General features: G+C 42.2%; 1 protein-coding gene across 1 annotated transcript in view; it reads right to left on the bottom strand.

Moving 5' to 3' along the window:
• Positions 1–26,581, bottom strand: part of atp6v1ba (ATPase, H+ transporting, lysosomal, V1 subunit B, member a) — a 39,428-nt gene extending 12,847 nt beyond the window's left edge. The window contains exons 1-6 of the mRNA XM_084949642.1: positions 26,366–26,581; positions 12,075–12,130; positions 11,718–11,816; positions 5,634–5,727; positions 5,175–5,252; positions 2,517–2,656 (exon numbers count right to left, since the gene is read on the bottom strand). Of these exons, the coding sequence (XP_084805768.1) occupies positions 2,517–2,656; positions 5,175–5,252; positions 5,634–5,727; positions 11,718–11,816; positions 12,075–12,130; positions 26,366–26,474 (576 nt within the window). The 5' untranslated portion in view covers positions 26,475–26,581. The remainder of the gene's footprint in view (positions 1–2,516; positions 2,657–5,174; positions 5,253–5,633; positions 5,728–11,717; positions 11,817–12,074; positions 12,131–26,365) is intronic.
• Between the last annotated feature and the right edge of the window lie 250 nt (positions 26,582–26,831).

Raw genomic sequence — 26,831 nt, 5'->3', positions numbered from 1 at the left:
CTGTGGATGCTGTGGGTGCTGTGGGTGCTGTGCATGCTGTGGATGCTGTGGAGCTGTTGTAAGTGCCCTACCTGTTTAGCAGCATGGCTCTGAATGATGGGTTTATTTGGTGAAAACAGAGCTTATATGTCCAAAGAGCAGAAATTAGGCTGGTGATCAAATCCTAACAATAAAGCTGGTGCTCTTGAGCTGAACACACTGAACCTGACCCAGCTTTATACACAGAGGGATATTTGGGGATGTAGTACATTTGTGAAGTGTCTGAACATGAACACACTACAACTGAGTCATGAATTTCCACTGTGAGGCACAAAAACTTCCAAAAAGGAAACAAAACAGCTGTCATGTGACACAGAAGGACCACAGCTACCACTCATGAATCATCCCACTCACTCATGTTAAACATTTCCACTGAAAGACTTCCACAAAATTGGACCTCAACATATCCCAAAGCATGTAGCTTAAACCTCTGAGCTAGCAAAAAGTTTTTGGTGTATTCAAAGCAGCTGTGAGTTCTTGGTATGATACAAAGTTTGGTAAAAGCATGACCTCCCAGAGTACAGGGATGAAAAAAGTTGAGTTTAAAGCTGCGAGTTAAAGAGACAAAGGTTCAAAAGGACAGACTAAAGACGAGGGCTGCACTAATGATTGGTGACTGATCACCAGCTGCCTGAGGTCAATTCTTTTTATCTTGTTTTATCAGTAATGTAATAAATAATCATTATCATTACATTTGTTACAAATGTAATGATAATGTAATACACAAGCTGTCCACGTCTGAACTCTGACATGAGTGAGGATGAGGAGGAGCCACACGTATCCATTACTCTCATCTCTAAAGAGAAGAAAACACAAAGTGCTGCTTCTGTTTGTTTGAAGTAAATTCTACTTTATCTCCTCTCCTCAGCCTTTACACATGAACACCTAAATAAATACCTAAATAAAAAAGTATGTAAGTGGCTGTAAATGTATCTGTAATATCTGTCCACTCCCTGATAAACCATCCATCACTGCATATAAATGGTGCTCTCCCATTAGTACCGCATTCTTTTTCTGTATGCGGGAAGTGGGACAAACTCCCTGGTGTCGGTTGGGTTTTTCTAATTGTTGTTATTTGGACCACAGAGCATGTATTAGGTGGGTGGATAGCACTACTTTAACCTCCTCTGGTCTCTGGTGATCTGGCAAACTAAGGAGCAGACTGTCCGAACCATATCTGGTCTCTAAGTGAGGACGTATGAACCACACTACTCTGAATTTATTATGGCTGTTGTGTTTTTAACATGTTTTAATGCTTTGAATCTTGTTCTATTTAATCTGAACAAGCCCCTAAAAACAGTCAGTGATCACTGTCGGCCTCTCTCAGTTTTTATTACCACTGTTCATTTTAAAGCTCAGTTTTTAAACCCATACGATGTAACTCCAGCCCAGCAGCAGTATATTAATGACTAACCTCGTGTTGTGGATGGATTATCTCAGTTGTTCTCCTGACTGAAGTTTGGTCCGTGTACAGCATCCTGCTATGCGATTGCATTTGTCCCTGACCACCAGAATCCCTCACGTTAACTTTTATCGAGTGGAAAAAAGTTGGCTTCATCCTCCAGCTTCACTATGCTAATGTTATGCTAACATAGCTGTATCGCTAGCGATCACGTAGCACATCATTATATAGCAGCTAGCCCAACTTCAGTAACCCTACAAACGTCACTGCTGTTTAGTTTCTGTCTTCATTTATGTTGGAAGTGACAACAGAGCTGTACGTTTGAATTTGTTTCAGAAATCTCTCAGTCAGAACATGCTATATTATGTTTATGTGGAAGCTAGCGAGCTAACTTCCTGCTAACTTCTAACTCTGTTAAATGTAATAAATCCTGTTTTCATGGATGCCTGGATGTTAAACTTAATTGTTACACCTGGTAAAGCAGCAACGCTGATCGTTTTATTAAAGATGAAAGAATTTAGACAGTTTTTAACTCTCAGTGACGCCGCAGTGTTCGTTTGACTTTGGGACCTGAAGGGACGGAGTTTTGGACCCAGAAAGAGCTAATGATGTCAGACTTACAAACTGGACAGAGACACATTACTTTTGTGTTTGACTCCATGCACTTCTTCCTTGTCAAAATCTTCTTGCAATACCAAATGAACACAGGAAGTAATGCAATAGGTTTAATGAAGTTATTCTTGTTGCAACAGACTACATGCAATGGGAAGGGTCACCTCATTTTCAGTCTTCTGCCTAAACTGACACTGACTCGAGTGGCATCATGTGAAGATGCTATCCGAGTTCACTCTGAAGCCACTACAGAGACACCAAACACTACATGAACATAATGCTAAACACACTTATATCAGCTAATACTCAGGTATGCTCTGGTGTTTACGATGGGGATTGATTCTCAATAAAGATAAAAAGAGATATTCAGTGCTTCCAGTGGTACCTAGTGGCCCAGCATTTTACCAGCATTGAGACTTCTTGGCGTTGTCACTAAAGAAATAAAATGGTATGCTGATCTCACCTCATTGTGGGGCAGCCCAGCGGCAGAGAAGATGGGGATCTTCTGTCCTCGAGCAATGCTATTCATGCCATCAATGGCTGAGATGCCAGTCTGGATCATCTCCTCAGGGTAGATACGGCACTGAGGATTGATGGGCTGACCTGGGAGACAGAAACACGTATTCAGCTGGACACAAAGGAAGCAATAGCACACTTCACTGTTCATCATACAGGTCAGTCCCACAGACTTGACCAGACAAAACACGCAACAGAAAAAACGTAGTAAGAAAATGGTGATAGAAAGTAAAAGGCTGTGCAACTGCTTAAATGGAAAGTGAGATTATTAATTTGATGTGAACAATCAGAAGCAATTATATCGTGTTATTGTGGAAGCTAACTTACACTGTACATTCATCTGCTCCAATAAAACTCTGCTGAGCATAGTTTACATTCTAGTTACAGTGACTACATACTGAGTCAATGAAAATATTTCCTATTACAGTTTCAACATGCTCTTCTGAGCTGCAGTAATTAAATAATAGTACAAGGACAACAGCTACATTAGACCAATGACTGTTAGGAATTCTGCCAATTAAGCCGTTGCTTGCTTACTATATGATCAAAGGGTAACTGCACTTATAGAGCACTTTCCCAGTCCTACCACCTGCTTAAAGTCAAACACAGACGTCTTACACAGGTCAGTATCTGGCACAGAAAACATCTGACAGGCCTTTCAATTAGTGGATAACCTGGTCTACCGCCATGAGCAACGGGGGGTGCAGAGAATTAGTCACAACTCATTAGTGACTTTGAATGGGGTTATCCAAGGATGTGCACAGAGACCTGCTCTCAGGAACTCTCACTCATGTGGTTCACCGGCACCAATCTATCAATATTTCACAACAGCATGTCAAACCGTGTAGCTGCCACAGGATTAGCGCCACTGTGGCCCTGTAGTGTGACCACGAGCTGCAGCACGGCGCTAAGTATAAACCATTAAGAGAAGCAGTGGTTAGGTGTTGTCCTGTTGACCGGGGTTAGGGTTAATCCTATCAAGCTCCTATGGATGCAGACTGATCACATGACATGCAAAGAGTGACCATCATATCCATCCAACCTATGGAAGACTGTTCCAGAAGAAAGGACTTAAATACTTCCAGATCACTTTATAAAAGGACCCATGGCTGTGATTACTGAAGTAACATCTACTGTTTCTACCTTTTACAACAGCATTAATATTCAATGCACTGTGTGGATAAAGTATTGATAGTAAATGTAGGATTGTAGGACCCCAAACGTTTGACTGGTTGGGTTTATTCTGGGGAAAAAATAAATCTATAGCATAGTGATATTTGGGAATACTGGCTCAACACACGGACACGGAGTATCGATATTTTATTACATAAATTTAAATACTCTGGGAATTTCATGAACACGATGGCTCATCTTATGCACCAACCTGACATAACGTTAGCCGAGCCAACTTTAAATGGCTCAGCCAAAACAGCCATGAAAACTGACACACATGGGTGAGCTGAGAAGTTGATAAGACTAAAGCCCAGAGGAGACCGGCCCCAAACTTTGGAACAGTCTGCCTCCTCATATCAGGATCTCTCCAACACTCGACATCCTTAAAACCCATCTGAAACGCAGCTTTGCTCACTAGCTTTAGTTTTGTTCTTCGTGTGTGTTACTTTTTACTGTGTACAGCACTTTAATTAACCTGTGTTGTTTGTACATGTGCTCATAAATAAATTGATTGCAGAATGAGAGCAGACTGGCATTTATGTCTGTTGTGTACTCAACATTTGAACATTTACTTGCTATTCCGCGAGTAGCAGAATGCTAGGATAATTTCCTAAACTTCAAAATAAAAACATTTCCTGTTAAAGTCTAAGGAGCTTGGAAAGAAAAGTGTCTGGACTTCTTTAAGTTGCTTGAAGACGTTTCACCTCTCATCCGAGAAGCTTCTTCAGTTCTAAGGTCAAATGGTGGAGAGTCCCAGATTTAAACCCAGTGGGAGTTTCCCCCCACAGAGGGACAAAAGGACCCCCTGATGATCCTCTAATGACATGTGTGAAAGCGGGTGTGGGTCCCAATCAGCCAGAGTTTCGGGTGAGCTCATTGTGAAACCTGGCCCCACCCTGTCATGTGATGTCCTGAGGTCAGATGGCCCAGGATGTGAGTGGGCGTTAAGGCGTCTGGGAAGGATCTCAAAACTGGATTATAGATGGCAGACAGTTGGTGTCGTAAACCAACATTTACGTTTGGTTTACGTAAAACATTTCATTTCTCACAAATGAAGCTAAAGTTCTTGAAATGTTCATTTGTTAAGGAGACAAAATGAACTCAGGCTGAAGAAAACAGTTTAACACTATTAAAAAGGACACTTAGCTGTATTAGCAAAACAATGAATGAGTAAAAAATAAATTATCAATGTTATTGTGGTATTTCACTCATGTTCACACCTGGGACAGTAAAACAGTTCAGAATACACTGCTGAGTGAGCTTTGGTCAATATTATTATTAATAACAACAACAACAATAATAGTAATAAAACCCTAACAATAACTATTTGGTGATTTTTTAGGACATTGTACCTGAATGACTTTATAAGTTTCCGTTTATGACACTGCATTCTTATATGACTTAGCAGCAGGAAAATAAGAGGTTAACATACCCATGATGTCCAAGTAATCTTCAGCCAGAACAGTCGGCCCGCGATCGATAGGTTTGCCTGAACCATTGAACACACGACCTATAAAAGGAAATATTTTGGTAAGGAGGCATTTAGACATTACATCATTGCTTAAGGAGATGAGACCTGCAAGCACATTCTGTCTACTTTGTGCTACTTTACTTTGAAGTAACAAGTGCAATTATAAACTCGTGTTAGTGATGACAGATACTTCAAAAAAAGAAAAAGCATCTCTACTTTTTGCTTCTATTCAAATGTATGTAACCTTGTGTTGTACTGAGACAGTCACAGTGATTGAGATTCAAGAACATTAAAATAAAAGCTTTGATTTAATTATTTGATTTTACAGTTTATTTAGAAATTAGCGTAACAAGGAAAAAAGCTGACTACATTAATTCAGCGTGCTATAGCATTTTAATCATTAAATCATGTTGATCATACCTAGCATGTCCTCTGACACCGGGGTACGCAAGATATCACCAGTGAATTCACATGCTGTCTTCTTGGCATCAATACCTGATGTTCCCTCAAACACCTGAAGCAACACAGAAAGGTAGCAAAGACATCCTCAGCATGTCTAGTTACATGTTTACTGATAGTGATTATCAGGGTTGTCAAAAAAATTAATTCATTAACAAATCCCTCAATGCTTACATATTAATCAATATAAGAATTAATATGGAACTCATTTGCAATACAGACACCAACAGTGCTGTCTTTGCTCCCGTCAGATGACGCATGACTTCACATGGCAAAGCTGCAGACAGTCCGGCACTGAGCTCCTCCCCTCACTAACCAATTACAGACACTACACAGTAGTCTCTGAGGGTTGATACAGGGTTCAAATAAGCTGCTGCTACATGCTGAAATGTTCAGGATTATGCATTAGGTTAACATTAATCTTAGCCTGGTGCTATTAGAGAATGATAAGATTAGAATTAATGAGCAATTCCACATGTTCTGGACCCTCGGGTAAAGGCAGGGGGTGAGCTGTCAACTGATCACCACCTGGTAGTGAGTTGGATCACTTGGCAGGGGAGGATGCCAGACAGTGCACCCTCAGCATACGTTTGGGGGCACTGGGAATGCCTGGCAGAGGCCCCGGTTCGTGAGATCTTTAACTCACACCTCTGGCAGAGCTTCAACAGCAGTCTGAGGGAGACTGGGGACATTGAGTCCGAATGGACCATGTTCAGCATCTCCACTGCCGAAGCCGCTGCACTGAGCTGCGGCCACAAGGTAGTTGGTGCCTGTAGTGGTGGTAACCCCTGAACCAAATGGTGGACACCGGAGACGAAGGGAGCCGCCAGGCTGAAGGAGGCCTACCGAGCTTGGTTAGCCTGTGGGACATCGGAGGCAGCTGATAGGTCAGCTACAGCTACTACCCGAGCCGCGTTCCGCAATCTCGGGTAGTAGCTGAGGCAAAAACTCGGGTGTGGAGGGGTTCGGAGAGGCCATGGAAAAAGACTTTCGGACTGCCTCGAAGAGATTCTGGCAAACTGTCAGGCGACTCAGGAGGGGAAAGCGGTGCTCTACCTGCACTGTGTATAGTGCGGGTGGAGCTGCTGACTTCGAGTAGAAACATTGTCAGCGGTGGAAGGAATACTTCAAGGACCTCCTTAATCCCACTGGAACGTGGAGGAAGCAGAGTCTGGGGACGAGGGGGACAGCTCTAGGTGTGAGGTCACTGAAACAGTTAAACAGAGCTCCCGGGGTGGATGAGGTCTGCCCTGAGCTCCTGAAGGCTCTGGATGCTGTAGGACTGTCTTGGTTGACACGCCTCTGCAATGTTGCTTGGAGATCAGGGACGGTACCTCTGGATTGGCAGACCGGGGTGGTGGTTCCTATCTTTAAGAAGCTGGACCGGAGGGTGTGTTCCAACTACAGGGGGATCACACTACTCAGCCTTCCTGGGAAAGTCTATGCCAGGGTGCAGGAAGGGAGAGTCCGCCTGTTAGTCAAACCTTGGATACAGGAAGAACAATGCGGTTTTTTGTCCTAGTCGTGGAACACTTGACCAGCTCTTTATCCTCTCAAGGATACTTGAGGGCACATGGGAGTTTGCCCAACCAGTTTACATGTGTTTTGTAGACTTGGAGAAGGCATTCGACCGTGTCCCTCGGGCTGTCCTGTGGGAGGTGCTACGGGAGTATGGGGTGTCTGGCCCATTGCTACGGGCCATTCGATCCCTATACAACTGTTGCAAGACCTTGGTCCGCATAGCTGGCAATAAGTCGGACTTGTTCCAGGTGTGTGATGACTCTGCCCGGCTGCCCTTTGTAACCCATTCTGTTCGTAATTTTTATAGATGGAATTTATGGGGGTAGCTAAGTGGTCAAAGGCCTTCCACTAGGGTGGTCTCAGAATCTCATCTCTGCTTTTAGCGGATTATGTGGTTCTGTTGGCTTGATCAGCTGATGGCCTCCAGCTTGCATTGGAAGTATGAGTATGAAGCTGTGGGAATGAGATTCAGCACCTCCAATCCATAATATGGATTGACTCAGGCTCAGGGATGAGTTCCTTTTAAACTTAAATTGTTTAGAAATCCCAGTCTACAATTAATACAATATAAAATACTACATAGAGTGCACTATACAGTCAATGGATGTTCAAGATGGGCTTCTAACAACTGCTCACATAGTCAAGGCAATACACCTGACAATTACAACCCAGGGGCTGTGGTCATGACCTGGATGGAACGCTGGTGGCTCTTGGGTGGTGTTTTTCTGGCACCTGCGTGCAGCACAGCTGGGGGAGGGTCTGTGTCGGCAGACATAGGTTACCAACTTGGTAACCCTAGCTGCCCCTGCGTGGCTCTGGGGTAGACTTGGGGATTTGGGGTTCTGGGAGTGCTCCGCCTCCGGGCTGGGCCTTGGGTCCTGGTTGGTGTGTGTTGCTGGGGTTGTGGGTGGATGCGTGCACAGGGGCCCAACCCTGGCCCTCCGTGCCAGGACTGGGCCAGGGCTGATCTAGCCCTAACCTGGATCAGTGGAGGAGCGGGCTCCAGGGAGGGGGTACAGGGAAAGCATTCGACCTCTGTCCCCTCTTGGACACCTGGGCCTCAATTTTATTCTACAACTTACACACTTGCATTACTTAAACTCTCATGACACACATATACATTTAGGGCTTTAGGAGTGGGCACAGTAAACGGCGTCCAAGGGATGGTCTGTTTAATCAACCTCACCTCCAGTCCCAGTGCCCACCTCTCAATTTTAAATACATGTAGACATGGAGAGTTCTCGGGAGAGCCTGTGATGACACCAGCTGCCGAGGGTACCGTGAGCAACGCCACATATGAGCATGCGGAGTGAGGTATAGGTTCTTCACACCCCCGTTCTCTGTTTGCAGTCTGGGGTGGGGGGGCCGGGAATTCAACTCAGTTTTATCTATATAGCGCCAAATCACAACAACAGTTGCCTCAAGGCGCGTTATATTGTAAGGTAGACCCTACAATAATACATACAGAGAAAAACCCAACAATCATATGACCCCCTATGAGCAGCACTTTGGCGACAGTGGGAAGGAAAAACTCCCTTTTAACAGGAAGAAACCTCCGGCAGAACCAGGCTCAGGGAGGGGCGGGGCCATGTGCTGCGACCTCGCCACACTCCTTGCTGGTGTCTGATGCCACCACCCGTCGGTGCATTGGTGGTTCTTGGTAGGGCTGGGCTATATCATACCGTTCACGGTAATACCGGTGTAATTTTGGGCAACGATAGGAAAATGAAATATGGCGATAGGATATGGGTAAAACGTGCATGTGCAGTGCCTTTGTTTACATACACACATGGCGGCGACGCAGAATGAGAAGGGCGAAAGCGGATCGTTGAATGAAACGGATGAACCAGAACTGGTTTGTAAAAATGCTGCAGCTTCACTGGTGTGGAACTGGTTTAGCTTCCGTCCGTCAGATACACAACAAAGCACTATTTTTGGTAGCGCATGCTAGCGGGCCGTCGTTATTACCGTGTTGTTTGGAAAATACGGCACACTTAGAATCAATCCTTTGATTTTTCTGAAAATCGACAGAGCCCCTTATAATCCCGTGTGCCTTATGTATGAATTCTGGTTGTGTTTACTGACCTCGAAACGATTTTATGTGCTACACGAAAATCTGTCAGATGTTTCAGTACGACTTTGCTAAGCTACGAAGCCGCACAGCTTGATGGATTGTCGGAGCATTACGGCTATCGTAGGCGGAGCCTCGCGGAGTGATACGTACTGCGCTTCAACATAATGTTACCGTATTGTGTGTGTATAACCTCTTTTTAAGTTCTGTGGATATTATACATGGTTGTGCTGAGGATATGTCGGCCAGTTTCCACTGGAAATGCCTTTTGGTTAAACTGTCAGCGAGGAATTTGCACTGTTACGTTTTTATATAACTTTAATGCACATAAAAAACAGCTGCTTGTTTAAGTGGAAATACAGTGATGGGGTTTTTTGCACTAATAAAGTTGAGGAGTTGTAAAGTATTTTGTCTCGTGTCAATTATATCGTCAGTTATATCGTTATCGCAAATTTTCAAATGTATATCGTGATAAATATTTTTGGTCATATCGCCCTGCTCTAGTTCTTGGTGTCCGGGGCTCGGGCGTGTACTAGCTCATTCCTGGCGGCTGCTTGGCGGGGCCTGGTGCCTGTGGCTCAGACGGGCCCCTTCAGGGGTGTGTGAGGCCCTCAGATCTCGGGCCTCAAAGCCTGGGGTTCAGACCACCCTGGCATAGCCGGCTACCAGTGGAGTCTGCAGGCACGTTGCCGCAGCCCCCTGTGGCTTCTGCCCTGTGGCTGCTGGGTGACCCCCCCGTCTGCTGCTCTCCTCGGCTCTTTTCTAGGTGGGTGCTGCGGCTGCCCCTCCGGTAGTCCTCCTGGGGCTCTTGTGCTCTGGGGGGCCTCTAGATGTCTGGGGCCTGGATCTACTCCATGCCTGCTTAATGTCATTGGGGGCAGGGCTATGGCTCCCCACACCTACTATTAGACAGTTACATGGAGAAACCTTGTAAACTCCTTGGCTGCTGCCTCTAAACATATGGTTCGTTGTCGGTTTTGTGTGCTGCTCAGTAACATTCAATATTTATTATTTACTGTTACTTGTGCTTATCTAGGTTGTCGCTGTGGTTTTCCTACAGCGTTGTTCCCTTTTTGCTTGTTTTTTTCCCAGCAGGTGATCGAGCGGGTTTTGTGTGTCTTTTCTCTCGTCTCTCTTCCCCTCCGTTTTTCTTTCCCTCTCCTTTTGTTCAGCCTCTTCCCAACTTCTCTTTTCTTCGTCTTTTCCTTTCCTATCCCCCGGTCCTGTCGGTTTCTATTGTTAAAAATGTGAAAGTAAAAAATAAATAAATAATAAAGGTGAAATGAAATATGACACTCAAGTGGACCAGTACAGGAAAGCCGTAATGGTCTACTTAAGAAAATAAATCTGTTGGGCATGTTTCTTGGCCTTCAGACAATAATTCTGATTGCTACAGTGCCGGAAAGGAAAGGCAATAGATAAATAAATAAATGCAAATACTACAAAAATGGATAGCAATGCTCACTTTAGGCAAACAGTGCTGGTTCATGAGAGTCACTGTTTGCCTGAACAAATAAATATGCACAGCCTTTGTTTTAGGTGCTCTACACGGACATGTTTGCTAAAATGAAACTACAGCACAGTGATCAAAGACCTACAAGTGTTAGCTCCTGCTCTAATTATCAGTAGTAACTTAAATTGCAGTTTAGCTATTTTGAACTATTGACTACTTGATCATGATGATGTTAAATGTAGATACAATTTCCTTTGATGTTGCATTGTCGAGTCTACGGCTGTGCTATCCCTTCTTTTGTGTGGCTGTGTGCGCTCATGGTGCATGTCTGTGTTTGTAGATTCATGTGGTGGCTGTGCCAGGCTCTTTTTCAGTTTTATGTTCATTTGGTGAGACACCTCCAACCATAACCTCTTTATATCTGCTGATTGGTTGGTTCAACCATCATGTCACAACCAACCACCATGCAAAGCTGTATGAGGTGCTGTTGGTCTCTGCATGGAAAATTTCTTTCTTCTGTCAGGTTATTATGGCTAGTATGAAAAAGGCTAGTATGCTACTATGGAGCATTCAGACAACATAATAGTAAGTTACAGTGTTTGCATGGTTAATGAATGTATTTTAGGACCTTGAATGGTGCCCAACCAGGTTTGGATTTTTGTGTATGCTTTGGTCCCCATATCATCTTATCATTTCATGTATTTGGCAGCTTAACTGGAAAAATATTTTTATGTATAACAAAGCAATTTTAATGGCGTAAGTTGCCATTGAGGAAGGATGAAGATCCATGCTGAGGCATATGTACCTTACCTGAGTCCACCCGAACCAAACCTGGGCCCACCTTTCAAGCAGGCCACGATCATCAATCAGTAATCAAACAAACTGGACATTGGGGCATGGGCACAAGTAAGGATAGCAAAATGCAATTGCACAGAGCACAGAGCTTACAGCACAGAGGCTGTCAGCTGATATGTTTTAGTTTCCACTCACTATTTCTTACCTGAACAACTGCCTTGGTTCCAATCACCTCGAGGACCTGCCCGCTCCTCTTGGTACCATCTGGCAAGGTCAGGTGAACAATCTCAGCATACCTGGGGAACTAATTCAAAGAGATTCAACACTGTTACTACAGCAACAGAAAAACACATTTTTATCATTATTATAAAAGAGCACATCGGCTAGTAAAGTGCTGATTTATACTGACTTCTACAAACATTTGGAGTTTACCGAGCGATAGCGCCACTATTTCCAACCTAATTAATACATATTGTAAGAGGATTTGCACAATAGATAAACGAGTATTAGCAGCACCACGGACAGAAAGCCTGATAAAAACAGAATTTCTTTGCAGCCTTACCTTCACATTATCCAGGATCACCAGGGGTCCATTTACACCCGATACAGTGGAGTAGGCTGGAATAGGAGAGAGACAGGTTACTCATTTCTGAACCTCAACAGGCAGCAGAACAGGAAAATAACACACAATACTTCAATTTCCTCCTGCAGCGAGCAAGCCACCTATCATCAGTGCAATAAGCAGACTTCTCCACAGCCAAAACTGCTAATCACCGCAGGCTGACCTTTTGCTGTGAGAACAATTTTACTGCACTTTCAGCCCTAAAATGTCACAAAAAGCCAAATGTCAGGTCAAGAAATGGAGGAATTTTACATTGTTCGAATACACCGTCACACAATCAATCACACGAATCAATCAAAACGTACGACTCATGAGAACCGGAGCAGATGTTCAAAAAATATACATTAAATACTTCATATTCGGGTTATCGCAATATTACAATTTCAAACTCAATACTGATATCCACAAAAATACTCGATACCATTTTTGATACCATAAGAAGGATTCTGATCCCATCCTGCAACATGAGAATATCAAACATCTCAAAAACACTCGGACTAATTTTTCCAGTTATTAACTACAGTCCACTACGTTAACGAAAGAAGACGGCTGACGGAGCTGTTAGAGTTAAACTGGACAGGTAAACATCAATAAGTGTTTAATACTTTCCTCCTAAAGTGTGATACGAATACTTCAGCTGTTAGTGAGGTGAGGAGCTGTGTGCCTGTTTGCAACGTGTGAAGTCGTCAGAGTATCCTATCCGGTCGTTAAGTCTGACGTCACTAGCCGTGTCTGGGCCTAAACTCCGCTGCAGGTCCATATATCAAACGATCACTATGGCATTACTGAGAGTTGAAAAACTGTCTAAAGTCTTTCATCTTTAATAAAATGATCAGCGTTCTGCTCTACCAGGTGAGTTTAACATCCAGGCATCCATGAAAACGGAATTTATGACATTTAACAGAGTTAGAAGTTAGCAGGAAGTTAGCTCGCTAGCTTCTATCTAAATACAATATAGCATGTCCTGACTGCGGGGTTTTGGAAACAAATTCAAACGTACAGCTCTGTTATCACTTCCAACATAAATGAAGACAGAAAACTAAACAGTAGTGACATTTGTAGGGTTACTGAAGTTTGGCTAGCTGGTATATAATGATGTGCTACGTGACCGCTAGCGACACAGCTATGTTAGCATAATATAAACAAGCTAACTTTTTTTCCACTCGATAAAAGTTAACGTGAGTGTTCTCGGTGGTCAGGAACAAATGTAATCGCATGGCAGGATGCTGTAAAAGGACCAAACTTCAGCCAGGAGAACAACTGAGATAATCCATCCACAATACGAGGTTAGTCATTCATATACTGCTGCATGGGCTGGGCTGTAGCTACATCCTAAGGTTTTAAAAACTGAGCTTAAATAAATGACTAGCGGTAATAAAAGCCGAGGGAGGTCAACAGTGATCACTGACTGTTTTAGGAGCTTTTTGAGATTAAATAGAAGAAAATACAAAACATTAAATACGTTAACAACACAAAAGCCATATTAAACGCAGACTACTTTAGGCCCGGAAGTAGGATTCGTCACGTCATCACTTAACAACCGGATAAAAACAGAAAAAAAATGCGATATCCCTGAATGTGTGCGACTGCAGAGTAACATCAGTACAACAGTAATGGACAATGCTTTTCTACTCTACTGCAGTACTCAAGCCTTTTACTGTACACAGCATTCACACAAGCAGTTTATCACCTGTAATTAATTCAATTACCCTTTTTATCATAACAGTCTCGTCAGCGTAAGGCAACGATTGTAGAATATTAGAGAGCAGCATCTGGCACTTTAACAGGAAGTAACCTCCAACAGACTCAAGGACGGGTCTCCATCTGGTGTGGGAATGAAGGTGCCTACCTGTTAGGGCTGTGCCCTGAATAATAATAATAATAATAATAATAATAATGATGATGATGATGATGATGATGATGATGATGATGATGATGATGATGAGGGTCAATGTGACTGAGAATCCAGGTCATTTAGAGCAAATGCAGGGCTGATGTCATTACCATGAGAGTCAAAATAAATTCAGTCTAATCAGAATTCTTTCAATCAGATAATAAAAACAAATCACTGCCGTCACCTACAACACCACATTAAGCATTACTGTCCACATATTCACTGTGCTCTACGCCCATTTCAAGTGTAACCCTCTGCACTGTGCTGCACACTGTTCTCCATCACTATTATCAAAAACACCCAATGAAGGAATATTTTTGGAAGCAGCGAGTTCATTAAAACTCCACTCGTTCAGTTTCCTCTGCAGAGCTGCACCTAACAATGATCACTGGCTTTAAAAATCCAAAAGCAGGCAGCCTCTACTCCATCCGCGACCTTCCTTAAATTGCCGTCGCCACATCATATTCATCTTATAGATGTACATAGGTGCCCTTCCTGTCCTTCTAACCTGGAGTATACTAAACTGGTGTTTAACCTGTGGCAGCAGACAGTAAGTTAAACAAACCCATAAATGACGGTAATATTACAAAGTGTAAATAAGGAGCGCAGGTTCAGTCTCTTTTGAACAGAACTGCCTTCAGACCAAATAAGAACAGCAGATCAGCAGAGTGTCCTGGTTCTGTGAAGTAAGCAATAAAATGCGCCATGCAAACATTACAATCAAATAATGTTCAGCCAGCACCATTCCTCTGCTCTGAACATCTGTAGAGCTGGGTGGTAAAATGCAGACATGCAGGGAGCGTTGGAGTGGGGGACTGAAGGTGGCGGCATTGTTTCTATCAGGGTCTGCTGTTCTTCTTTATGTGTGAACTGTCAATCTCTGGGCTGATATCAAAGGCTCGGGGAAATTAGAGCAGACTGCTACGAACATAAAGCACTAAAGCTTAGCGGGGTGCATCCACTATGCCACTAATTAGGCAGGGGCCAACAAAATAACCTGTCAATGCGCTACAGTATTGCAGCCATTTCCCACACACACCTGCATTTTACCCTCTATTAGTCAGACACACACTGTGTGCGTCTGTGTGTTGAACACGAGGTTTGAATGGGAGGTGGTGCTGGGAGGATGGGGCACAGACTGTTGAGTTAGCGCGATAAAAGATGGCTCAAGTGTGATGATGAAAACCAAGGGCAGGACAAACACAAAAAATAAAGAAAGAAATAAAATTTCCTCTCCAAAATAAAATGTGTTTTACTGCACACAGCCTTTATCTCAGTTCTTGCCTCAGGGTCCACTTTCCAGTGAATGACTCAAGTTGTCTCTGTTTGTTCTACAAGGCCTTGCACTGCAGCGCCGGGGGGGGGGGGGGGGGGGGGAGATTCATAGATGACCTTTGCTTTGCTCATTTCCCACTGACAGGCAGGAAGTCCATGGTTTCATCATTTAATATACAGCTTTCCTTAAACAACACGAAAGAGCACCACTCTGACCAAATAATAAAAGAACACTGAACCAGTACACCAAGAATACCAGTGTTATCAAACCTCACGGATATCCCCGCCCTCCTGACAGCCAGCACAGGTGTTTGCAGCCGATCAACAAAGTCTGACATCTGCATATAAACCTGGCACATAACTGAAATACAAAGGAACAGCAGTGATACTTTCTAGCTGGGAAAGGTTTCCAGCTCATATGGTTTGGTGTAGAAAATGAAGAGAAATATTCAGGCAAAGTCATAACTCTGGATCAGATCTGTAAGGACATTCTACACATGCAGTTTAGAGAAATGAACACGCATGTAAGGAATGCTTCCAAATGCTCAAATAGGTCATTGAAGGTGTTTCTAAAACTCTGACACACTGTGTAAGCCTGCACACAGTCTCTTAAAGGCACTCTTCATTAACCTTATAGCTAAAACATATTCCTGTGAACAACATGGCCTCATTTAACCAACCATTTTTAATGTCGTCTGCATCCAGTACATACTAGCCAACATGTATCTGTGATAACAACCTGCTGGCTGTGTATAGTCCACATAATCTGACAGCAGAAAACAATATTCTGTTTACAGAGATGCAGGATCTATGTTTAGTCATTATGCATGATGGCAGAGTGTGTAACTACACAGCCAGACCTTTAAAAAAAGAGGGAAACAACTCAAATGTGTACAACTGGAGAGCACATCACACGGTGAATCTGTAGCTCCTGACAAGGACGACTGACAGCTCCAAGAACTATTTTAATAATTGGCATGTTTATACTTTAAACCTTAAACAGTTACATGGTAAATGGCCTGTATTTGTATAGAGCTTTACTTAGTCCCTATGGACCCCAAAGCACTTTACACTACATAACAAAAAAGCTTTATTTGACAATTCCAGTGAATATTCATAGCATCAGCATTACCCTAACAGATTAGCCATGTTTATGAACACACAGCACAGACTTAAACTATAAATTGCTGACAGGCCTCAAAAGAGATGCATCAGGGTAATTATACTCAGAGGCAATAATAATGGTGCAAGGAAAATGTTACTATGTAACAAGAAATCCACAAGTCTGGTGCATTGTCATGGTCGATGTCCTATCAGGTAAAACAGTCACAGCATTATTTCAGAGACATTTTGGAGCTACACAGCGTGTCAAAGAGTAACGAGGTTAGTGGCAAATAAACAGGAATAATCCTGTTATTTCACCTCAACCTACATCGTTTAGGTAGAGTTAAACAGCTGGTACTGCAAGTCAGAGTATTTTAATCACATTTTAATTTTTACCAAGTACTGAAATAACTAGTATCAGTACTAACATAACGTTAAAACGAGCCTTTGTGGCGTTCGTCGATCACAACAAACGGACGCCTCGGTGGCACAAAGTCTAAAGTGTGTACAGGCTCTGAATGAGCAGCTCCAGTCGGATTAAAGGCTAACCCTGGCCCAACACGCTAACCCATCATTACATGAAAGGGGAAGAAAAAAAGACAACAGTTCAGGGAATACTCTTATGTATAACTGTGATGATGGAAAAAAAAAATAAGTGGTTTGCTCTCTCATTTCACAAGGTAACGACTCATCAATGGGCTATATGTTCATGAGGTGTGAAGTAGCAACATTTCCCAATAGGTTTAGAAAACTTTCTCCACCCCTCTTTTGCTACTTCAGCTCAAGTACAGCGTTCCCCTGGTTTGGCATGCAACAGCAGCGTGGGTCACCCTGCAGCCTGTTCAGCTGCCAGAGCCCTTTGTGTACAAAGATGTTAATTGGTCCTAATCCGCCACTAGAAGCTGTTTTGGTAGCCTGACCTCGCACCCTGAAGGACACCTTGGTGTGAAATACTAAAGAGCCCATTCAAGTGCCAGAGAAAAGAGGCACAGAGCATTCCAACACAATTCAATTTCCCAGCAGAAAGAGGGGGGGAACTCAAGGGGAGGAGAAGGGAGGAAAGGGGGAGTCTGGCCTAGGATGGAAATGGGGGAGCATCATCATTCTGACAATAAGCGAGGGCTACAAAGCAGTGGCTGCTGTGATGTGCACTCTCACAATCACGTCTTAGCCTCTACTTCACGGGATTCCCACAGCCCCACTGGACATAGGAATGCTAGTTGATTAAAACCTACGACCAGCTCTCTCACACACACACACACACACACACACACACACACACGACAACCCTCAGCTAATGGTATTCATACGAGTTAGCCCGACGCAGACTGCCAGCACATCTACCAAGACTATCTGTCACTCTGAATCAGCTGGCCTGTTGTTTACAGACGTAGATCACACCTGATGGACCGCATCAAAATAAACAGCTGAATACTTTATTCTGAGGTTGCTGTTGTTAACAGTTGCTAATGTCATTCAGCTCCACTGCAGCTCCAGCATCTCGAGCTGCAGCAGCAGAGATCAGCTGTGACCTGGAGGGTTAGCCTAACGTGCTGCAGGTGGTCCTGCTGACTTCACCAACACTGTAGAGCAGAGTGCAATCTACCTTTACCAGCCACAGTCTACGACGGTGGAGCCCAAGCCTGTCTGCTGATCACGGAACTGCATATCAACCAAAAACCTACACTGCTAAACTTTCCATTAAAATACACCGTTTTAGCCAAATGAACACAGTGTTTCCTGTCTGTGTGTTTTAGCCCAAACCTCATTCTGCCTCATTCACACCCATTCATACGAGCATTTTCCACGCCTAACATTCACTCTGACGGAGGCACCAGAGAGCGACTCGGGCTTTAGCATGATGATTACTGGCACATTATCCCTTTGATTTTCTCAAAAGAGAAAACCCAAATCAGTAGATCTTACCAAAATTAATACTTGACTTTGTTTATTCCCCTTATTTACAACGAGTGTGTGGTTCATCAGCTGTAACTACTAGTCCTCACATTGGGAGGAAAGCCTTGCTTGGCTTTTGCATCGTGAAGTGGAATCGACGTCTGCTTCTATAGATCAGAATGTGATGTTTCATCCAACTGTGCCGTGATGCAGTGGAAAAATATCCTGACATTATTTTTATCCTGCGCAAACTACTTTGTGCTTTCAACATTAGAGAGGGGAAAATGAAATGGTGCAACTAAAATGAAGCAAACAGATGAAGGACAAGTTGAATGTTTTGTTAACCAATGACAGACTTTTGGAATAAATCAAAAAAATGAAAACATTTTAAAATCAGGGGGCGGGGTGTCAGAAACAGCCGCGGGCACAGGCACATCTTCACCAACCAATCAGCACACAATCTGTGTTTTGACATGTGGGCAGCATCTGGGTTTGACACCACTAGAAAATGAGCCAGGCTTTTAACATTGCAGGTGCACAGGTACTCCATATAAAGACGACTTCCTACCACACTGCACTGATTGGGAGGAAATGTAATCCGGCATGAACCAGGAGCAAATGTTCTAACAGAGTGGGGTCTCTTGTATGCAGGGCCTTTTTGCTAGTAGAGGAAAACCAGTGACTATACAGAGAGGCAGCTGGTTATCACACAGATAGCCTAGTGCTTTACTTACAATAGCTCGACGCCTGGGCTTTGACAGAGCAACAGCCTCCTGCTATTTGGAGCAGATGAAGAGCATTTTATTGTGCTAGCTTATCCATTCAATTTATTTCTTTCATCATTCTAAGCAGGTACAAATAAAGACAATTTACACAAACTTAAGAAATCCTTTTTAAAAAAAAAAAGCATTAATGAATTAAAAGATTCAAAATACATAAACACATCCTGCGGGGTAGTCCCAGACTAGAGTCAAGATAAGGTCTGGGACAGAGGCTTTAGAGCGGTCCAACAAAGAAGCCCTTACAAGCTGTTCCCCAAATACATCCTGTAGACAAAGACGGGTTTCCCACAGAACTCAGTGCTAATTATGTGCAGCACCCTCACGCTTTTATAACATCAAGCTAAGCCAAACATACTTTATTCTATGACAGCTGTCATACCCCAGGCTATCTGCGAACCTAAATGCACTATTATAATAAATTACAAGACACACATTTTTTAAGGGATCGTTACATGAAAAATATACACATTTACTATTTCTGTCAAAACAAACAAGAAATGGAAGCAGCGTGTTTCAAAACTAAGTGTATTGAAAAGTAATCATGTGCAATAAAATGAGTGATGACCAAAAAGAAACGGAAACTGAACTATTCAATAAACAGAAAGTATCGAGTGCGAGTAGAGAACAAAAGAGGCCACACTCGTAAAGAAGGTCCTGCAAACAGTAAAGATCTGCTGTGAGCTGGGGCACACTCGAGTCACTGCACATTTAATCATCAGGGTGTTTAAAGCTAAACAAAATCATGCTAAGCTTACAGTCCTAGGTTTATGGGAAGTTCTGCAATGGAGAATTTCCTGCATTGCATTTCTTCTAACAAGAGCCACCAGTTCTTAAGGTGAGGAATTTCAGGAAGTGAGCCGTCAGTGGTCAGTGAAACAAGTGTGTGCTGATTGGTTTCTGTTCTTGCAACAGACTGAAATGGTGTCAGATCCTTAGCGTACATTTTAATGTTCTTTCATGAAAAGAATGGCAAACGCCCACGCAAGAGTCTTTTTTCCTACTGACAAGCTAGCTGCTTAAACCTAATTAGAATGTGGATTATAGAACTGCTGCAAAAAATAACATTGATTTTATAGAAATTACTTTCATAGTGACAGATGAGACATTTGTTTATCGTGACTACATTATTACCAATAATTAAATCTTCACAAAGAAATGTAGTGCCTTGCTCCATGTCTTTTCATAGCACTAAATGACAGAATGCACCACTAAAACAAAGACAAGCCATTTCATGGGCTAATAGCTTTTGTCGCATTTGACATGAGAGAGACAAAGGCCTCTTAAAAGAAAGGACTTGGTCTGATGAGAAAGCCTTTTTATTTGTTTATTTTCCTGCTCCATCTCTGAGTGGATTTTCAAGCTGCTTCTCTTAGAGCTCTGTCACGTCGGTATCACAGTGGAAAACCAGCTCAACACTGTGATCTTATAGACTGTTTGATGGCTTGAAATACTAACCTAAACTGGTTGGACGTTGTTCAAAGTATAGTGATGTTGGACTTTTCTTTAAACTAACAGCGGCTGATGCTGAGCATGCTCGAGATTTGGTGAGTACAGTGGGTTTTGGAATCACTGCTCAGTAACAGTTTGAACAGCAGGAAATTTTTAAAAAAAGCCAAAATATATTATTTTTTTTTTACTATTTTCAATAATATTGTCAAATTAGGCATCATTCTTGATGTTCCTACTGTTACTGACAGAGATTAATACTAACAAAGCTCAACTGTGGTCAAGTACGAACCTTGAACTGGGTCACCGCAAGATACGCCAGCTGAACGTACAGCTCAGGCTGGAACCAGTCTGAGCTGCCAGCTGTCCGGGACATCTGGCAGAGGCCCCGGCGCAGAAGATCTTTAACTAGGATCTTCAACAGAACCTCTACAGCATTGTGAGGGAGGCTGGGGACATTCTGAGTTCAAAGTGAGGTGGCTGAACAGACGTGTGTCTGCAAGAAGGTTGGTGCCAGTTGTAGTGGTATGGTGGACACCAGACACCTCAGGGAGGCGCTACAGGAGCCCTATTAGGCTTGGCTCGTCTGTGGCAGCCCCAGTGGCAGCGTTCCAAGAGGAGTGAAGTTCTTGAGGTAGCTGAAGCAAAACCTCAAAAGCCATCAGGCGACTCCAAGCAGGAAAGCGGTGTTCTACTCACGTGGTGTAGTGTGGGTGAGGTGCTACTGACTTCAACTAAGGATGTAGTCAGGTGATGTGGGGGATACTTTGAGGATGTCTTCAATCCCACCAACAGGCCTTCCTATACCAGAGTATAGAAACGTAGGAGATGAGTCGCCCATCACCGTGAACGACATCATTAGGATGTTTAAAAGAACGTTTTGCTTGTACCTCTGAAGGCTGTCCTGTAGCAAAGCCACGTGGCAAAAGGCTTTCACCTCGGTGGCCTTAGGATGCCATCTCTGCTTTATGTGGATGTGGCTCTGTTGGGTCATCAAGCGGTGGCCTCCAGCTCACACTGGAGTGTTTTGCTGCCATCATATTTACAAACGTAAGTGTCCACGCTGCCCACCCACCCAGCGAGATGATGACAGAACCCCATTAGCCTTTCATGGCAGAGGGACAAAAATGAGTTTTCTTTAGCTCCCTCCTACATACTTGGTCAAAACTGTCCTGAGACACAGATCCAATTGACCAGTACCCATGGTAAAATATATTCTAGTATAAAAGCATGACCCACACATACTCGCTGAGAGAGAGAGCGAGAGCCGTGCAGCAAGTGTGATTTTATCGTGGTGGAAGCAAAACAGCAAAAGTCAGAGGGAATTCATCCAAACGTGAAGTGTAGTTTGGATCTTCTTTTGCTGCTGGTTCAGTGAATTTTGGTCAGAGAGAGACGAAACCTGCAGCATCAGAATCTGTGAAAGGTTGCAATACACTGATCACGTGTATCTTACCAGGCAGCCATGTGCTCACAGTTGGACTAATCACGGGCACGTTTTTGACGAACGCTTTACACAGTGACTGTGAATGTTCCTTACATAGTGACAAAGAATAATTTCATGACAAGCCAATGTCTGTATCCCATGTTTTTGCTTATCTGATTGGCTGAAGTCAGCCCATTGAAAAAAGGGACAAATGGTTAACCCAATCACCTGCCAAGTATTTTCTTCAAAGCAACTCAAATTTTCAGCACTTCTCAGATAGTTCTGTGTAGCAAAGTGAAGAAAGACGACATAAGAGAAACTGTTATTTTAGAGACATCTCTACACCACGTTAAAGCTCGCCAACAGACCAAGTTACAGTTGGCCCCATCCATGCTGCCAATTATGCTTTCTTTGCTTCTTTGTTCTCTTGAGACCAAGCTCCACTATCACGTTGTTCAAGTTCCAGGATTTTAAATGAACTGCAGAGGACACCAGAAACTACAGGTTTATTTTATGGGCCTATATTACTGGAACATTCAATGATGTATAAATTCAATGGTTTTGCACTAAAGTCAATGTCACACACTACCTTTAGACTGTGACAAAGGCATTGCCTTTCCCAAAATATAAGCAGTATGTTGAAGACAAATGGAAACAAAACACATATCTCCTCCAGCAGGGCTACACACACTGTGAATGCAGCACCTGCACTATTTGAGAAACACACTTTTCCAAACAGTTACTTGAGATTATCATTTAGCTCTAAATTGCTGCCTCATCATAAGTGTGGACTGCTGCTGTTTGGTAATGTGTTTGATGAGACAAAAAAGATGGCAAAATTAGAGTATTTCAGAAGCAGGATTGTTCAATGTTTTTAGAAGATGGGTTTTATCACATGTTGCATCCTTTCTGCTTAGCTCTCAGATGGCCTGAGCACCATTAAGTCATTTCCTTCCAGTTTGCTGAGAGGCTTTTAGTCCATGCTTGCTTCTCTGACACTTGCATAAAGAGCAGGAAAGAAAAAAAACAGCTCTCTGGCCTCATGGCTCAGGGCGTCTGCAGCAGCCCAGCCAAGACTCAACATCACACAGCTAAGTGGAAGCAGCACAAACCCTTTTAAAACCTCATGCTCTGCTCCTAATTAGGCCTGCAACTATTCATCGAGTCATTCCAATAATATGATTATAAATAAACTCGACGCAGGACGCCTTCATCAAAGCTCCTGATCAACAAACTCTGACCTGAAGAAAAGAAACTTTGTAGCTGCTCCATCCACCACTGTGTGTTGGATATGATATATCTATATATATCTATATATAGATATCTCTATCTATATCTATATATAGATATATATATAGAGAGATCTATATATCTATATATAGAGATCTATATATATATATATAGAGATCTATATATCTATATATAGATATCTCTATCTATATCTATATATATATAGATCTCTATATATAGATATATCTATATATAGATATCTCTATCTATATCTATATATATATATATCTATATATAGATCTCTATATATAGATATATAGATCTCTATATATAGATATATCTATATATAGAGATCTATATATCTATATATAGATATCTATATATATATATATATATATATATATCTCTCTATATATATCTATATCTATATATATAGAGATATATATCTATCTATATCTCTATATATATCTATATATATCTCTATATCTATCTCTATATCTATATCTATATCTCTATATATCTCTATATCTATCTCTATATCTATATCTATATATAGATATCTATACGGTCTTTGACTAATGTATGTGTATATATAGATAGATAGATAGATATACACACACACACACACATATGTATTACTGAATATTTATTACTGCTCATTAATAAGAGACAAGTATTTCCTATCCGATTACTCGATTAATCGATGGAATTCAACAATCGATAGTTGCTGCCCTAACTCTAATAATGCTCGGCAAAACAACAAGGATAGAAAAAGGAACATTTCAAGCTTTTCTCACAGAATTCAACCATTGTCAACCAGGCCTGGACTTAAAGCAAAGAACCCCGAGTAGTTTATTCCAAACCCTGATACGGATCAGCAGAAGACACTGGGTATATGATCAATAACTGACATTTTGCAGTCGTGACAACATGTTATAATAAGAGTTGGTGTGGGTTAGGGTGTCCTTATGAGGCATTTGTTCAGGATTCTGAGTTTTATGCACCCATTTGTACCTTTTGTGTGTCAAATTATAGAGGAAATGTCTACATTAATGTAAAGGAAATCCAGCATACTGAGGTCAAGCCCATTGGTATTCTTTCAAATGATTTATTGTGCTGTAGATCAACTTTTCTCAGTTAATATTATTAAAATATCTGTATGAGCACATGTGCGTTAAATGTACATTAATGTATCAACTATTCATGTAAATGATGAATTTAAAACATTTACCAACCCCCAGACTTTAGTAGCTTTAATGTGTTCATAGAGATTTCTGCTCTCATTTAAATGTTCTTATATGTTCTTAGTGTTTTATGACAGTTGTTTTAGGAATCCTGTTTAATTCAACTATGTTGATGAAGATGACAAAAAGCAGCCTTTCAGAACTGTTTCACAACAGCTGCTGTGTGATTGGTTAGCAACACTTTAAGTTCACAACTTGGTTTAGAAATCAATCATTGTAATATTGGATTTGTCCTCTTTAGCTTCTGATGAAGTAACGACATCAACCTGCATGTGCACCGTCAGAGAGGTGAGGGCTGAGGTGCAGCTACTGTCCCTGTGTTTCCTCCACAGCCAGCTGGGTGGATGGTGACTGAAGGAGAAATTCCACAAAGAGAAGAACACAGTCCAACTTTTTATAACTTTAAATGGGCCAACACCAGAATCCTGACTTTAGCAAAAATGAATTACCAACAAATGGACTGACAGTTCAATTGTTTCCATTTTCTTTCAGGGAGTTTAATAACTTAAAACAACTAAATATGCAACAGATGTGCTGCTGATAAAAATATCACCTTTAGTTACAACCATATAAGAGCAAATAACTATAGATAGTAAAGATGGGAATCACCAGACACCCAATAATAATTTTTTATCATATTTCACTCACAATATGAAATTATTGTCACATTTTTTGATATGCCACGTGCTGTAATAATTGGTGTGTTTTTTTGCTGACAATAAGATTGTCAAACATGGCGAGACGGTGACTAAAACCTGCCACAGACAGAGTCTGCTATCAGTCATCAATCATATGGGGTAAAGCTGGCAAAAACCTGCAGTCTGTTTCCAGTAATACAGTAATGATCTGTGATAAACCTGTGAAAATTACAAATGTGTTGCTGTTTGCATAGATAGAAATTCACAGAAAACAGAAATGATCATTTAACATTTACATCTGCACAACCAGCTGACAGCCAGCTGAGCTTCAGACTAATGGGAACAGTGCCTGCATGGAAAAAAACCTTCAACAATGTCAACAGTGACTGCAGTCAGTCCAAGCCAGACTGAATCTCTTTGCATTTGCCTTCCTGTCTGTAATATTCTCTCAGTATGTTAATTGAATGAAAACATATCAATACTAGGTGCCCCTGTGTAGATACCGTATCACCACGCCTATCCCTAATAGACAGATGACACATGAGAGTCCATGTTTTAGAAGATCTCTGTAAATCTTCACATTTTCTACAGTTTCGTGTCATACATTTTACAAAGCGATGTCGAAATTCTTGTCACGAGAGCATGAGCGTCAGCTTCCCTAACCACGGGCTGCCTCACTCATGTGATCCGATCACATGACAGATCATCCATCTGGCCCATACGACCAATAGGCTGTGTAATATAGTTCTGCCTGTAAAACACTGCAAAGACGCAAATATGACATTTTAAATTCGTGACCAGTTGAGTGTACCACATATCCCCGCACGCTGAGTATATCTCATGAATAGTTCCGAGACATTAGTGAAAGGCAGCATGCTAGCGTGGCTACACTGCTGTTTGACAGAAATGACATATTCTTAAACGCAGCATGTACAGCAGCAGTAAGGTGCATTTGCCGAATTACTCGCATTTAATTATTAATATTTATAAAATAAAAGCTGGTTTGTTTAACACCCTGTGTACAGCACCACAGGTGGATAGTTAGCTAACGCTAATGCCCTCTAATGCTGCGTCCCCGTTCAATGGGATATCCAAGACTTAAGCACAATCTTACACCTTTATATTTTCACACTACACATTAACCTATTGCACGAGTCCGTAAACATACTGTCCCTTGTGCCATTTTAAATGCTACATTTATACATTGAGTCAAAGTTATCCCGTTTCCTACCGTAACTACATCACCGAACGCAACACAACAACCTTGTTAGCTGGTAGCTTGCATTAGCAACGTACTTAGCCTGGGCTGAGAGATGTAGTTCCTGGTCACAGCCTGGGTATGTGTCCTCGAAGCCGCTGCCAGGCCGTTCACATCCATCGCCCTGTTTGCCACCAGTGTTGCCATTGTCGGATAAGGTACAGAAACCTGAGAAATCTGACGCTGGTTGACGTGCTTTGCTAAGAGCTACTGAATGACAGCAGAGCGCGAGTCATGTGACACACAGGAAACGGATGTTTGGTAAAGGCCATGGACTCAAAGCAGTGAGAAGTAGCTGCTTCTCACAGAAACGTAATGAATGTACAGTAAGTAGCAAACGATTAGGAAAGAAAAGCTAACAGCAAGGCTGTTTAACGTGAACTGAAGAGGATTTTCTTTGTAGCTGTGGGATTCCACAGTGGGATATTTGGATTTGTTAAGTATTTGAGATTAAATTTAGATCATTTCATTACAGATCGTGAAGGTAATATATTTTACAACCTA

The sequence above is a fragment of the Perissodus microlepis genome, chromosome 13 (genome assembly GCF_051167445.1).
Source record: "Perissodus microlepis isolate ML-2025 ecotype Zambia chromosome 13, ASM5116744v1, whole genome shotgun sequence".
Taxonomy (NCBI): Eukaryota; Metazoa; Chordata; class Actinopteri; order Cichliformes; family Cichlidae; genus Perissodus; species Perissodus microlepis.
Note: the sequence above shows the minus strand (reverse complement) of the source record. Positions and strands in the feature narration are given on the sequence as shown.